General features: G+C 40.2%; 1 protein-coding gene and 1 long non-coding RNA gene across 3 annotated transcripts in view; one reads left to right on the forward strand and one right to left on the reverse strand.

Annotated features, from left to right (window-relative positions):
* The window catches only part of GLIS3 (GLIS family zinc finger 3), a 481,604-nt gene that overhangs the window by 391,274 nt on the left and 74,049 nt on the right, over positions 1-16,281 (forward strand). For both annotated transcript variants that reach the window (XM_023213188.3, XM_023213189.2), the window contains one exon: positions 15,662-15,806. In XM_023213188.3, coding sequence (XP_023068956.1) covers positions 15,662-15,806 — 145 coding nt within the window. The remainder of the gene's footprint in view (positions 1-15,661; positions 15,807-16,281) is intronic.
* On the reverse strand, positions 13,246-15,851 carry LOC111543314. Its single transcript, XR_002731814.1, has 2 exons — positions 15,538-15,851; positions 13,246-13,662 (listed from the first exon to the last, which is right to left on the reverse strand). It is a non-coding gene; the product is annotated as an uncharacterized LOC111543314 (long non-coding RNA).

A 16,281-nucleotide genomic window follows, 5' to 3' on the forward strand; every position in this document is an offset into this window, starting at 1 on the left:
GAAGGAAGGAAGGAAGGAAGGAAGGAAGGAAGGAAGGAAGGAAGGAAGGAAGGAAGGAAAGAAAAGAAAGAAACTTCCCAAGTGTCTTTTTAAAAAAACTTCTGTTCAGTTTCACCTGGCTGTTTACCATTTAATTAGGCATATTTAAACTGCCCCATTCTTTTCTTCCCCTGATGTTGCATGTGATGATTTCATTTGTCTTTGGGGTCTACCCCAAAGGTTAAGCATGGATTAATAAATACTCAGCAGCCATTGACTCATTTGTCATTCATTCATTTACTTGTTCACACATTCCCTAAACATTTATAGAGTACCTTTCATGTAAAAAGAAGGACTATTTTAGGTGGCATGATCAAATACTCAAGGGTTGTTTATAAAGCCTTTTTTCGTCTTTTATGATGTGCACACATATTGATATAATTTCTAAATAGATATTATAAAATGTAGAAAACCACGAGTGCCAACAGCAAGAAGAAGAGAAATTGCTCTTAGAATATGAAAAAGAATAAAATTATTTTGGAATGGAAAGGCCTGGGAAAACTTCAAGGGACAAGTGATATTGAATTGGACCCTGGAGAATTTGCAGAATTTATTGTAGATATGTAGAGTCCAGAGAAAAGGGGACTCCAGATGAGGGAGGTTTGTGGCCAGAAGTACAGCATGAGACTTGAATGGGAATAAACAAAGATTACAGGAATGTCCTGACTCTGCGTGACCTCAATCATGGGACATGAAGCCACATGAAGCTAGGTGAGAGCCAGTGTGTTAAAGCCCATGAATTTGGGCTATAGGTAATATTTAGGGGAGAGTCACTAAAGGGCTTTGAATGAGGAGAAAAGCTAAACTGACTGTTGAGTATAGAATGGATGGGAGAGCAAAAAGCAAGTGCTCTCCATTGAAATGACAGCCTTCAACTTTTAGAAGTAGATATTTTTAAAATTGTCCAAACACTCAAGCACGTGAAAAACAGTCTTAAATCTTCTTCACTCAATCTGTTTTAATGAAATGAAAGGCAAAAGAAAATGAGATCCGCTGACTTTTACAGTGAGTCCCTCCCCACACTTCCTAAGCTATAACATAGGCAGGGGCTGTAGTCAGAAATCAATTCAAGGGAAGACAATACGGAGCTGGTAAGATGGACGGGGGAAGTAATTACTAGATAGCTGGCTGCTTTAATTAAACCTTGAGAATACTTGAATAGAAAGAAAAATGCTACACTTGAATGGATGGGATGGAATGTGTGTGGTCACATTAGTGCAATGAACCAGTGTCAGAGGAATTTATGAAGCTGTGATAAAAGTAAACCCTTCATTTTGCTTCGAGTCTTCACAACCCGATAACCAGGCCCCAAACGGTGAAGGGGGATGTTTTTCATGGCAAAGTGAAATTCCATATTAACACTTCTCTGTTTTTATAAAAAAAGAATGCATTCTTCAGTTTAGTCTTCTGCTTTTAAGATATACTTCTGAATGAAGCTTGAATTCACCTTTGACTGTGTCATTTGTGTATCATTTTCCAGTTAGGAAAAAATGTAAGATTCTCAGTGTCAGTTTTAGAAAAATATTGACTTAGGAAGAAAATTTTGTTTTTACAAATGTAACAATACAAAAATTACAAGTTGCATGCCTTTCTGATTTCAACATCCTTTTGAACCTCTGCTCCCCAACTCTGTCCAGCATCGCTAGATAGTGGGACAGATTTTGGTAAAAGGACGTCTAAATGAAGTGTTAACAATCTCAGAGTGCTCTAAAAATGTTTTGTTGTTGGTTTTGGTTTCTCATATGTTTTAGTCTCTTCCAAGAGGGTGAACACTGGCTACATTCTCCTGAGATAGAATAATTCCAGGGCGCTATGCATCCTTGAAAACTGTGCTCATATCTTGATCAGGACACTGGGCCAGGACTCTAGTTCTTAGTCTAATAAGCAAGACCCCAGTGTGTTACTAACAAAGGTCTCACTCTTAACATACACAATAGCCTCTTCTTGAGTAAAAAAGAAAATCAATTATATGCAACAAGAGCCATTGTCCTTAGGTCACCTCAGGTAATTATGTTATAAGCCTACAGAGTTAATGTTATCACTCCATTGTACAGAGGAAGGTTCTGAAGTCTTGAGAGGTTAACTTGCCAAAGGCCACATAGCCGTAGGGGCAGAGCTGAGATATGAACCTGTATCTATTTGACCCCAAAGTCTCCATCCTTTTCCCCTTGCCATGTTGCCACACTGTGGTACACAAAAGGAAGAAGCTGATAAAGAAAGAGAAAATATGTCCCCAAAAATGGGTGGGAGAAAAAGGAAAACAGGAATGCATGTTATAGAGTGATAATAGTGCTTCTGCACTGAATGTTAATAAAAATAATAATAGAAATGGCAGCATGTGTTTCACATTGATTATATACCATGTATTGGTGAAATGCTTTCTTATCTCATGTTATCCCTAACAACAGCCTTATAAATTAGGTGCCATTATTATCCACATCTTACAAAGAAAACTAAGGTAAAGAAATGTTAAACAACTTTCTCATAGTTGTCTAACATTTCATTAGTAAGGATACAAAAATTCAACTCCATGTAGTCTGGGTCTTATATTTTATGATCCATATTGTGGAGAGGCTATTGTAAGTGGTTACTAATGTTGTAGTGCAATTCATAGGGTAGAGACAATTTTTGTAGATAACTCACTTTGGGGCAGCCATTTAACATCTTTCTTAATGCCAGAGAATGTTTCAATCAAGTTTTCACAAGGCACTGAAGAAGGGTACACGGTAGCCAGCTGAGTGCTTGAGTTGAATGATATGTAGCCAAGAAGAGGTTCTGTACCACTCAACAGCAATGCAGCTTTAGAAAGGTAGCCTCCCGGCCGGGTGCAGTGGCTCACACCTGTATTCCCAGCACTTTGGGAGGCAGAGACGGGCGGATCACAAGGTCAGGAGTTCGAGACCAGCCTGACCAACATGGTAAAACCCCATCTCTACTAAAAATACAAAAATTAGCTGGGCATGGTGACGCATGCCTGTAATCCCAGCTACTCAGGAGGTTGAGGCAGGAGAATCACTTGAACCCGGGAGGCGAAGGTTGTAGTGAGCTGAGATCTGGCCACTGCATTCCAACCTGGGTGACAGAGTGAGAATCTGTCAAAAAAAAAAAAAAAAAAGGTAGCCTCCCAGGATACAGTGCCATCAGAAACAAAGAGCATAACATACGGAAAAAGATCTAAGGATTTTACTTGATGATGACCTTTATTCATGCCACACTGTAAACTATGTGAGAGCAGGGAACTTCAGTTGTCTTATGTGCCACTTTATCTCCTGGGCCTAGCATAGTTTGGGGTACATGGTACAGAACCAAGAAATATGTGCTGAATGAATGAAGAAAGGAAGGAAGGAACATGAATTTTAAAAAGCTATTGACTATTTAGGTTGTATGAATAGAGACAGAAAGCCTAGAATAAGGGGTATGTTTGTTCTGTTGTATTTATCCTGTCCTGGTCAGACAGCTGGTTAACTGTATTAATATTTGGATGTCATTTACACGTAGGCCATTGAGCTTCAGTATTGAGAGTAATTAAGGTGCTGAGTGGAATAACGTGTTATATGAGAGAGCAGGGATTGATGTTTTAGTAAGTGACTTCTGTGTCCAAGCATAGTGTTAGATGCGTTCTCTATCTTATCTGATTTAGTTCTCAAAGTAGCCAAGATCACTAAATGGTATTTTATCCTTATTTTACAGAAGGGAAAACGCTACTCAGGAAAGTGAATATACTTGCCCAGTATCACACAGTAGTTGAACTAAAAGCCTCAAGCTCTTTTTACCTAAGTGTCCTCTTATCTGTGTAAAAAATTTGGCCCGCCTGTAATCTCAGCACCTTGGGAAGCCAAAGTGGGAAGATGTATTGAGCCCCAGAATTCAAGATTAGCCTGGGCAACATGGTGAGACCCTGTCTCTAAAAAAATCATTGAAAATTAGCCGGATGTGGTGGCCCATGCCTGTGGTCTCAGCTACTTAGGAGGCTGAAGCAAGAGGATTGCTTGAACTCAGGAAGTTGAGGCTACAGTGAGTCATATTCATGCCGTAGCACTCCTTCCTGGGTGACAGAACAAGACCATCTCAAAATAAATAAATAAATAAATAAATAACAAAACAAAATTTTTTCAGCCTGGAGAAAATCCTGCTAAGGAGGGAGGGTCAACAAAGAAGCTAAACCATGCCCCTTCCATGGCTGAAATTCTATGATACTACAGCATTTTGAAGCTTCTCAAATACTAAAAAACAGTAAAAGACTGTGAGCAGTTATTCTGTGTGGTCTGGGGGGAGGAGGGGAGGAATAAACCCCAGGGGAATGGATCTATAGTTGACAGATTATAGTTCAACTTCAGGCAAAACTTTTTATATGATGAACTCTGTTTAGCAATGGAGGGTGCTTAATGTAAGGAAGGAAGTTCCCTGTCATCAAGAGGCTTTAGACAAAGTCTGGACTGCTACCATCGTATGTAGTAGTGCTGTGCACTTCATTACTATAAGTTTAAATTAAAATTAATTAAAAGTAAATAAAAATAAAAGTTCCTCAGTTGCATTAGCCACATTTCAAATGCTCATTAATCACATGTGGCTAGTGGCTACCAATTAGTGCAGTCAAGAACCTTTCTGTCATCACAGAAATTTCAGCTGGATAGTGTTGCTACAGAGTTGTCAGGAAAGGCTTTTGGACCTTAGTTCCTTTTTGCTCTGAAATTCTATGTTTCTTTGAACAATTTCCATAAATCATCATTTTTTACTAAATAATCATTAGTTTTGTTGTGTCCATACTGACATTGATTTTTCATGATCTTATTGAGATATACCCCAGCATGTGTACCCATTCACATATTTTGGAATGCTCATTAATCACCTATGGATAAAATTTGGGGCCTTTGGAGTCACTGCTAACCAAATAGGTATCCCCTATACAGATGTTCAGAACACCCAACTGGACGCTTATGTTCCCAAAGAGATTTCTTCCAATGCCATTTCTCTAAGTCTTTACTCTCATTTCTCTTTGCAAATTGGTCCTCTTTGCAAATTGGTCATTCCTAAAGGAAATGAATTCGATAGCAGATTATTAGAGATTAATTACCTATCATATGCCAAAGCCACTTCCTACATGTCAGTGCTATGGAATCCCCTAAAGATGGAATTCTTAGATTCAACTGAAAATTAATTGTAATTAATATAATAGGTTAATTCATTGTAATTATTTCTAAGCCTTTTGGCAATGAGTTAATTCCCCAAGATCCACATTGCTTGAAGTGTCACACAGAACACTTGATGAGAATGTTCTAGTAATAAACCTTAACCCTCTGGGAAAAAAAATCCTACTCTCTTTCCTTCTGGCTTCATTTCTTCAGAAACATATTTTTGGTGGCATTTGATTTCTGGAGAACAAAGGGATCCCTACAAGGTGATGCATAAACATACATGACCCAGATGAACTGTGCTCATTGGAGAAAGGGAAAACAAAAGGCCTTTGATTGTGCCTCGTTTTCTTTGGAAGTATGTCTTGCTTCAGACTAACAGAATGCCTTTGCTCCTAGAATAAAATGTAATGGAACTGAAAATTGAAGAATCTGGGCCTTTTTCCCTTTCCTAATTATTTCCACTTGACTCACTTAATCTTGAACGATTATTCAATCATATCTGAAATGGGAAAATGACGGGAGTAAAATTTCCGTCTCTTGTTACAAGAGCTTATAAACATTAACAGAATAATCCTGTACAAAAAAAAAAAAGAAAAAGAAAAAAACAAATACAAATCACAATTGATGGTGCCTTGTTTTCATATATTAGAAAAAAATCCCTGCATTGTTAGGGAAGCAGCTCAAATTTCAGCATGCAGGAACCTTGTCAAACCTTGATAGGTGATTTTACTATTAAGGTTGAAAAACTTTCATTTTAAACAAATATTTCATAATGGGAGATTGTATAAAAACGAAGGAGCCAATCTGTTTACTTGCACCTGAATAGGTTGGGCAATTAAGCCCTAAAATAGTTCCTTGAAGATCACAATCACTAACACTCAGAGGCTCACAAATTGTTTTCCGAGACTCAGAGTTGTCACAAGTCTATGTCCATGAGCCTTCCTGCAGGTGTATGAATAAAAGGATTCAAGCAATTCTAATAGTTTCTGAGGGTCAGATTAGGACTCAATATACAAAAAAGTCTTTCTGACAATTGGAACTGTCTAAAGTTGAGGCTAACAACTGAGATGAGGACGTTGCCCCTTACTATACAGTATCAAGCAGCAAAGACTGACAAGCCACTTACAGGTTGCTGTCAGGGAAGTTGGGCATAAGGTGGAGGTTTGGACATGGTGACATCTGAAGCCCCTTTCACTCCTTATTGTTCTGGCAAATTAAGGTCTTATTTTTAATTTGGTCTGCCCAATAAGGCTTTTGGTATTATCCAGGATGGTTCACCCCACTTTCATTAAACATCTAGTTTCCATACTCCTGGTGTACAAAGCTGGCAAAGCAGGTACAGAAGAGAAATGAATGATTGTGATCAGAGCATCCTTTTAAGTGCTGCTGATTGCTTCTCGACATTCTTGAACCAAATCAAAGTAAGTTTAGAATGTTTGCCAAGTTGGCTGCCCCACAAGCCCACTGTGAGCCCAGGATTCAGGTGCGTGTGATTTATGAAGGAAGCACTTGCAAGAGAACTCAGGAGAGGATGGGGAAAAAGGAAAAAGCAAGGCATGGGTGCCAGTTCAGGTGGTCTCAGCCTAGCCCAATCCCACAAGGAGCTGTGGAACATAACATCATGGCATTTGTCTCACTTTGAGGCAAAGGAGCACTGTTTAGTAACTGGGGTGTGTGTGTGTGTGTGTGTGTGTGTGTGTGTGTGTGTGTGTTTGGGGGTGGAGGATGCTAGCCATTGACTCTGAAGTACACAGAATATGGGGCATGGACACACCAAAGCTGAGGCGTGGCAGCACATTGCCAATCGAAGGGATCAGGAGTGCTGGGCAGGGCATCAGTAATTTCTGCCACATCTATATCACCTGTAATCTTTGAAAATCCTCTATTAGGAAGGTAAATTATGAGAGGACCATGTTGTCTATTTTAGACATATTCACTCACCAAGAGATTGTAGCTTCCTTTCCATAAAGAACTGTGGCTCCTTCTTACAAATCCAATTGGCAGTTAGTGATTAAATGATTTACCATGATGCTGGTTCCATACTGCTGGCTGCTGTGGAGTTTTAAAAGCTTAAGAGGCAGTCAGCCTGGTCCTTGTGGACTGACCAACACAGTTGTACAGATTAAATTTATAACAAGAAACAAAGCCCCAGTGCACATGTCCAATCACAGGAGTGTTGAAAGTGGATTCTACAGTTCTTCTCGTACCCTGAGAGGCCCAATGTGGACTGGTCTGGTCAGGGGAGGCTTCACTCAGGAAGTGAGTCATAAACAGGATCTTGGAGGAGTTACATTAGGAGGAGGGAGTCTGTTCCGGGCAGAACGAATGAGCAACATACTACGTGGGATGTTTGCAGACAGTGAGGATAGGCTCTTGTCAGGACCCGGGGAAATATGCATTCGTGGGACATGGTGCAGTCACAGTATGGAGGTGCTTAATGTCTTAGCCTTTTGAGACTTGTGTGCTAAGAAATACATGAGGATATTTGTACCTTGGGTATAGCACGACAAACTCAATTTTAGGAGAGTCCATTTGATATCACAGGATGAACCGGTGAGAGAAGAGCCTGAGGCAGAAATGCAGCAAGGAGTTGGTATTCGAGGTCCGGCCCCATCGTGCTCTGTGAACCCACTCTCTGTGTGCAGGTGCCTGCAGGTTTTCTCCACCTGGAAGTCCAGGAGTCATCTCAGTGTTAACACATTCAAAACCAAATTGCTGATTTACCTCCAACCTGCTCCTTTTCTATTCTCCTTTGCTGTTCCTTGGGCCAAAATTTGGTAAGGCCATGTTTGGCTCCTGTGTTTCTCTCATATTACACAGTGAATTCAGCTTGACTTTCAAAAGAGAAACTGACCACATCTCACCCCCTCTGTTTCCCTTAAGCCATTGGCATCTCTCATCCAGATTGTTGTAATAGCCCCTAACCAGACACACCTGTCCTCCTCCTGTTTTCTGCACAGTAATCAGAGTGAATCTTTTACAAGATAAACCACTTGCTTTCCTGCTCACACACTTCCAGTGGTTCACCATTGCGAGGAAAGCAAATCCTGAATCTTCATGTGCTTGAAGGTCTCACACGGCCTGACCTCTGGCAGTTTCTCCAGCCCCACATCCCATACCCTTCCTCTTGCTCCCTTGCTCACTCCTCTCCAATGATTATTTTCAGAACCCATCAGTTTGTTTCCTTGGTAGATTTCATGCCTTTCTGCATATCTTGCTCCATCGCTTCATTCAGGTTTCAGCCCAGAATGTCCAGTCTACAGAGGCCTTCCCTGACCTCCACATCTAAAATAGCATGTGGGGAGCATGTAGACAGAGGTGTGCATCATTCCTACAGAGTCTGATTGAACTCTCTGGAAAGAGTGAGGACCAAAATAATGACAGTGGAAGAATGGGAAGAGGAAGAGAAACCAGAGAAGGAAGTCAGAATCAGGAGAAAGAGTAAAGGGAGGTATCCTCTCTTAGCAAGGAAGGCCTCACACGGCCTGACCTCTGGCAAGGTATCCTCTCTTAGTTCAGTGACTCCCTGGGTCAAGATCATCTCATTCAGGATCAGAAAGTTACCATGACAGTGCCCCCATTCTGAGAACCAGTGGTGATCATCAAGGGAATGGAGACGGGGCCCTGGGACCACTGTGTGTGCGTGCTTAGGATGCAGATGGTGAGGAATGATGAGCACCATGCTTTATTTTTGTCAACTGCAGACATTCATGTTACTAGGCCAGGATGGAACCAGGTGACAAACCTGCAGGGGAGGGGACAGTGAAAACCAAACAGAAGTGGTCCATTCCGCTTTATTGCTTCAATCTCTACTCCAACAAAGACCACTTTCCCTAAAGGGCATGGTGTCAGAATATACACAGTGGTGACAAGAGAACTTGGCTACCCAGGTTCTTTTCCTCCTAGAACAAGCTCTGAATGACAGGCTTCGGGCTAGAATATAAATGAGTCAGGCCAAGCACGGTGGCTCACGTCTGTAATCCCAGCACTTTGGGAGGCCAAGGTGGGTGGATCACAAGGTCGGGAGATCAAGACCATCCTAGCTAACACGGTGAAACCCTGTCTCTACTAAAAGTACAAAAAAAAAAAAAAAAAAAAATTAGCCGGGCGTGGCGGCGGGCATCTGTAGTCCCAGCTACTCAGGAGGCTAAGACAGGAGAATGGCGTGAACCCGGGAGGTGGCGCTTGCAGTGAGCCAAGATCGCACCACTGCACTCCAGCCTGGGAGACAGAGCAAGACTCCGTCTCAAAAAAAAAAAAAAAAAAAAAAAAGGAGTCATAAGATGAAGAGAAGTGTGTTAGCCTATGCAGTGTAGTGTGGTGTGGACACAAGGAGAAAGTTGAGGGTGGGCTATTTTATGAGCCAGTGTAATGTAATGTCTGAGAGCATGATTTGGGATTCTAACCCACCGAAATCCAAGCCTGACATTTAGTAGCTGTGTAATTTATTTTAGATTTCTCATCTCTACAATGGAAGTCACAATAGTATGTACCCTATAGAGTTGTGAGGTACACAGTATCCAACACACTGTAGAGATTGGTACACAGTATCCAACACACTGTAGAGATTGGTGTATATTTATTTAATTGAAATGCAGTCTTTAAAAGTGTTTCCTGTTGACTGTGCACATCCAGCCCTTTTCTGTGGGATTCAGCTGCATGATGCTCTCTCCTTCCTGACCTGAAACAAACCATCATATGGTAGTGGTTTTAAAGTGCATTGTAATAGTATCTGTATCAGTCGGGGTTCTCCAGAAAAAGAGACTCACCAAGACAAATATCTATATATTATGTGTGTGGGAGTGGGGAGAGAATAATTTCAAGAAATTGGCTTCTGAGATTATGGGGGCTGACAAGTCAGAAATTTGTAGGGCAGGCCAAAAACTCTTGGGCAGGAACTGATGCTGCATTCCAGAGGCAGAATTTATTCTTTTCTTTAAGTGAAACTTTGGTTTCTTTTGCTCTTCAGGCCTTTCGCTGATTGGATGAGGCCTGCCCAGATTGTAGGGGATAATCTTCTGTTTTTAAAGTCAACTGACTGTAGATGTTAAGCCTATCAACGAAATTCCTTCACAGTATAGCAGTCACACACCTAGATGAGTGATTGAATAACTGGATACTAAAGTCTAGCACGTTAACACCTAAAACCAACCATCACAGTAGTCACACCTCACAGCTCATATGGGCTCTCAAAGAAGGGGAGACGAAGTGCCTATGAGACTGTGGGCATTTACGGTGGAGCCCCTGTAAGAGTTTCCTATTGCACCAAGACCAAGAGTCTTACTGGGGGCTGCAGGGTGACCTCAGACCTCATTTCTTACTTCTGTCTCAGTGTTACACCCCGACCCAGCCATGCTGACCTCCTTGAAATTCCCTCTTTCTGGAACTCTCTTCCTCTTCATCCTTAGCTAATTTCTCCAACTCCTCAAGTCTTTCCTCAAATATCTCTTCTCAAAAAGGTCAAAATTCTCCCCATCACTCCCAATCTCATCTACCTTTATCTTCTTTTTGCTTTTTCCATAGCACTTGCCACCTTCTCTACAATTTACTTAATTTACTGCTTATTATCTGACTTCTCTAGAATGTAAACTTCTCTGAATGAGTCTTTGTTTTGATTGCTATTGTATTTCCGGCCCCTAGAACAGTGCCTGGCATATGGTTGAGGCCCAAGAAATATTTGTTCGACAAATGAATGAGAAGGATAAATCAGGGCAGAGCCACTTTGGAACCAATGGAGTGTGGTTAGGGCAGCTGAGCTGAATGATTCCAGGAACGCCGTTCACGTAGATTACGATGTGAACAAAGGTCCTTGGTGTCATGCAACACAGCAGTCCTTTGAAATAGGTGAATGGACAATCAGTGGTTTCAAATTCCACTTTTTTCTGCAAAGAGCAGTCAAGACTTTGTAAAGGGCAAGTCCTCTGCTCTCTGCTAAGAGCAGGTAATAAACTAGATTGCAATTTTTTAACCTTTTTTATCCCTGTGAAAGAAAATACAATCCAAGTTGTTTTTAAGAAACGAGCCTCATTTAACCATTTATTATTATGAGGTCTGAAGAAAGTCAGATGTGTTATATAGGAAATTTAATAGTTTTTTTGTGTGTATGGCCCTAGGCTTAATGGTTACTTCTCATAGGAGATAACACTAAACTTCTGAGGTCCAGATGTCCCAAGGAGGCATCTTAGAAAATTGCCAAGATATTTTATGATGACAACAAGCTACAAAACATGACACATTCATCCCTGCATAAGTTGGAACTTACCTTCCCAGTATCTCTAAGTCCAATGACTTGCAGACATTCCTAGGATTTGTAGGTATCCTCTCCTCCTGTGACTTTTCCTAGTATCTGCTAACCATAGAGGCCCAAGGTCATTACTTCAGAAAGATCTTTATTAGTCACAGCTAATCAAGGAAGATGAGATAACAAGGTTTCTGTTCGTACATTTAAAAATGCTAGGTTTTTATAATTCACTGTTTCCACAGTTCATTTCCTCTTTCCATAACCAGACAAATCTTAGTTTCTCCTCATAAAATTTCTTGGAGACTAGTGGCTCCAAAATTGTAATCCCCAGACCAATAGAAGCATCATCACCTGGGAACTTAGAAATGCATCGCAGACCTACTGAATCAGCAGCTTTGGGTTGGGACACTGCAGGTGATTCTGATACATCCCCAAGATTGGGAACCACAGGTGAAGATCCTCCCTCCTGTCCTTGAAAAATTTCCCTCTATCTTCTTTAACTATTCCTAACAGCTAAGAAGATGTTGGTGGCAACAGAGCAAGACTCTATCTCAAAAAAAAAAAAAAAAAAAAAAAAAATAGATGTTGGTAAAATATACATTATGCAGTTTTTTTTAAATAAATAGTTGGGCTTCTTATTCCAAATATAAAACTATGTTACATTGAAAGACACCCCACCCAAGAGATTCTGTTGTGTACCTCCTGCCTCACCCTTTAGATCATTCCTGTACTAGAGAATGCTTAAAAACCTTAAGGGATCTGAAAGCCCCTTTCCTGGTCTGAAGATCTGGGAGGGATACTACACTTCCATATCATGACTGCATTTCTATGCATATGGCTCTCCTTTGGAAATTTTACTTAAGGTGCCTAAGCTTGTTCAATTTAAGAAGCCCTTTCTAGAACCATGCCTAATCCCAGAAAAAACCAAATTAACTCTCACCACAAAGTTGTATGGACTCACACTGCTGGAAAACATGAATATTTAGTGAAGCTAAGAAAGAATTGCCTGCCTTTGATGCCAGGAGTAACCCTAGCCATGAAATTCCTTGCAAAGACCTCATTGGTACTGATAACTGTCAAACCCTAGAGTAGTTGGTAATAGAAAGCAGAGAAGCATCCATGTCTGCCCTTAGTAAAACATGTGGACCCCAGATCATATTTTAATGATGGAAGATAAATTAAAAGTGATCACCAGAACTCCTTCTAAACCTTGAAATTTTTTTTCCAGTTTTTCTTACACACCATGTGTTAGGTTAGTACCAAAATAACAAACATACCTTCCAAAGGTCCTGAAAGAGTTAGGCACTAATGCAGACAGTCCTGGTCAGAGATTGCAATGTGCCACAGCTGAGGAAATTACAACAAAGTTATGTCTCAGTCACTACCTGTGTTAAATGTCCCTTCCTTACGTTTAGGGTCACTATGCCACTTTCATATCCTTGGGCTAACATCTGGGCATCTGTTTGTCTCTTTATGAAGCTTTCTGAGACCCAGGAAATACTTCTTTCTAAATAGTAACTTACTGGCGTATGTGTGTGTTTGTCTTTCTTTCTGATCAGAATTTGGTCATTGTCATTGCCAACGGTGTGCTGGTAATGTTTAGCAACCAGCTCTTTAGATGAAAAAGCCTGTTTGTAGAATTGCCAATTTCCGTGGTGTAAATACTTTCCCTATGACCAATTTCAAGCTATCAGTCTGTCATCATTGCATGGAAGGTTTGGAAAAGATGCACAAAATTAACATCTCAGATTGGTGCAATCATTGGAATGTAGAAAATTTGGAAAGTGTTATGCGTGAGCCTAATTGAAGAGACTACCCAAACAGGCTAAGTGTGAGCAGTAAGGCTGTTTCTTCACTTGGGTGCGAGCGGGCTGAGTCTGTAAAGGGAGTCAGTGAAGGGTGGTGGGAGTGGAACTGGCTTTATAGGTTTGGGATAGGTAGTGAAAAGTTACAGTTAGGGGCAGTTTTTTCAGGCAGGGGAAGAATGTCACAAGGTGCATAGTCACGAGGTGGAGGGAGGTCGCAAGGCATAATATCACAAGGTCGATTGATTCTTTAGGGTAGGATGGGAACATATCCGAATGGTGGAATGTTGCAGGATCCGTTAATCAGTGAAGGCAGGAACTAGCTGTTTCTTATTCTTTAGTGGTTCTCCTGTTGCTCCAGCCTTTGTGACTCCAGGAGGCCTGTACATGTGGGTCACAGGGGTCACAATGGCTCCACCATGGTGTAGGCCATTCAGAGGACCTTACAGAAAGCAGAAGAAAGGATTTTAAAAAAGGGAAGGAAATAAGTTTGTAATAGTGCTACTGAAAGCAAAACTCAGTTTTAATGTTCAATTACATTACTTTCTGATATTTTATCTATGTATTTTTATGTAATTATCATTTTGTGTATATATATATAGAACTTTGAGTTTTGCTTTTATGTTCATAAATATCATTTTAATGGTTACATAATATTCCATCAAATTGAGGTAAAATCATTGATTGGCCCTACTTGTAGACATTTAAGACATTTTAAGTTACATTTTCTGATTAGGTATTGCTATACATAATGCTATTTATTATTATATATATGTGTGTATTTTGGGGGGGTAAAAATCTTCTTTAAAATTTCTGGCTATTTCCTTAAGACAAGTTCTAGAATCAAATTATTTCAATTCTGGACCTTGAAAAAAATATTCCCACATACCATCTAGACTGTAGCAATATTCACTCCTATGAAGAGTGTGAACAATGCCTCTCTCATTATACCTTCACTACTACTATCTTTTTTTGATGTTTTTGATAATTCAGCAAGTAAAAAGACATTTTAACATTGCACTTCTTTGCAAGTGTGCCAAACATTTTTCACATTTATTGTCATTTCTGTTTCTCCTTTTTTTCTTTTTTAATAGTTTCGGTTCATGTCAAAGCTTTATCCAACGTCTCCTCCTTCCCATTTCCACCTCCCCACCTTTCATCCCTGGTTTCATCTTCTATTTCTCTTCCCCAGGCCTCAGGCCCCACGCTCACCCTACTTGACTCTTACTTCTCCCTACAACATCCAGACACACCGCAGGATAGGCAGGTTTTTCCCCCATAGGTCTGCACAGCTTATTCCTCACTTGTTTCAAAGCTTTTTATGAATGCCATCTCCAAGAGGCTTTCCTTGATCCCCTATCTAAAGTCGCCATCCCTTACTCCTACTCACTGTCTCGCTTATAGCATTTATCACCATCTGAGGTTGTATATATTTTATTTGTTCATCATCTGCTTCCCCATCTAGAGTCTAACTTTGACAAAAGCAGTCAGCATTCCTAGGGTCTAGAGAAGTATGTAACAAACACTCAATAAATATTTGTTGACTGCATAAGCATACTCTAGCTCTATATCTAAAGGTTTAGTCTTGTCTTTATAAAATCAATTTATACACGCACTCTGTAAATACCAAAGATGATTACCATTTGCAATATTTGTAACAAATATATTTCTAGATTGCTTTTAAGGTATTATGTTTTTGTACAAGCAGGACGTTAATATTTTTATGTCACTAAATCTTACATTGTGTTTTTTTCCATTTCAATTACACTTAAAAAATTCTTATTCATTAAAAGATCAACTTTTCACCTACAGTTTATTTTAGCATTTTTTATTGTTTGACTTTTTTTACATGTAACTCTTTAATGTATAAGATTTAAATTGTTCTGTTTTTATGTAACTTACTGTTGGAGTTTTGTTGCTGTTAATCACCCTGTTTTATCTTTGAATCATGTTCCATAATATTTTAAAATTTAACCTGAGTATTTTCCCTTCATGGAAAATCTATAGGAGTTAAATCTCAATGGGCATTTCTTAATCATCTCTGGGATGCTTTCATGACAGTGTTTCTATTTTAAAAGCACTTTCCAAGATGGATTAAGTCTACTTGAGTTTGTTGTTGTTATCGCTATAAGTTCTGATAAGATATAGAACAAATAAAAGGAAGTATAATAGGAAGTTGAGTTCCCATAAGTGGAAATATCAAGGACTGAAGTCAAATCAGCCTCTAGCCACATTTTTCCGGAAGCTCTTGCCAGGTGTTATTAGGATTGGAGAACTGACCCTTTTATTGACACTCTGTTAAGACTCTGTGCCTTACCCGTAGTTGCTACTTGATAAATTTTTGTGGGTTGAGTTGCACTGATAGAGCATGATGCCTTCCCAGGAAAATATTCCAAGGACCAGCTTTCCTTATCAATGTCTCTTCCGTTTTCTCCTCTTAGTTGCGGTCCAGCACAGAGCTCCATCCAGACCTGCTCACGGATTGCCTCAGCGTGCAGCCCCTGCAGCCGGCCACTTCCCCTAGAGATGCTGCTGCTGAAGGGACCGTGGGACGCTCCCCAGGACCTGGGCCTGACCTCTATTCAGGTAAAGACAGCAAAGGCAGAGCCAACCACAGCTACCCTTCTTTAGGCCTTTTATTCTGGTTGAAAGGAATGCTCCCGTGAGAAAAAATTTTCCTAAGATCATCTGTGTTGTTCTTTATCAATGGGCTGCAAATTGCTCTCCACCCCTTCTGATTCCTGAGCTAGGTGTGGCAGCAGATTGTTTTTTTCTCATAAAGAAATAAAATAAAATAATGCATTACCTCTTTTAGTTGTGGACTTCTGCCAGAAATTCAGTGCACCCAACCCTCACAGATATGTTAAATTTACTCACTTGATTTAGAGTCGAAGGAAATGTTTCCTCCTTAAGCAGGTAGCAGGCTGCATGTGGATTTCTTAATGAAACAGTTGTCATCTTTATGTTTTAAAAGGAAGCCCCAGGTCTCTAAGGAAATTTTCACAACAGCAGACCAACTTGTAAGAATGTTCATTTATGTTTGCCAACCGTTGTGGGAAAG

Source organism: Piliocolobus tephrosceles, chromosome 14 (genome assembly GCF_002776525.5).
Source record: "Piliocolobus tephrosceles isolate RC106 chromosome 14, ASM277652v3, whole genome shotgun sequence".
NCBI lineage: Eukaryota > Metazoa > Chordata > Mammalia > Primates > Cercopithecidae > Piliocolobus > Piliocolobus tephrosceles.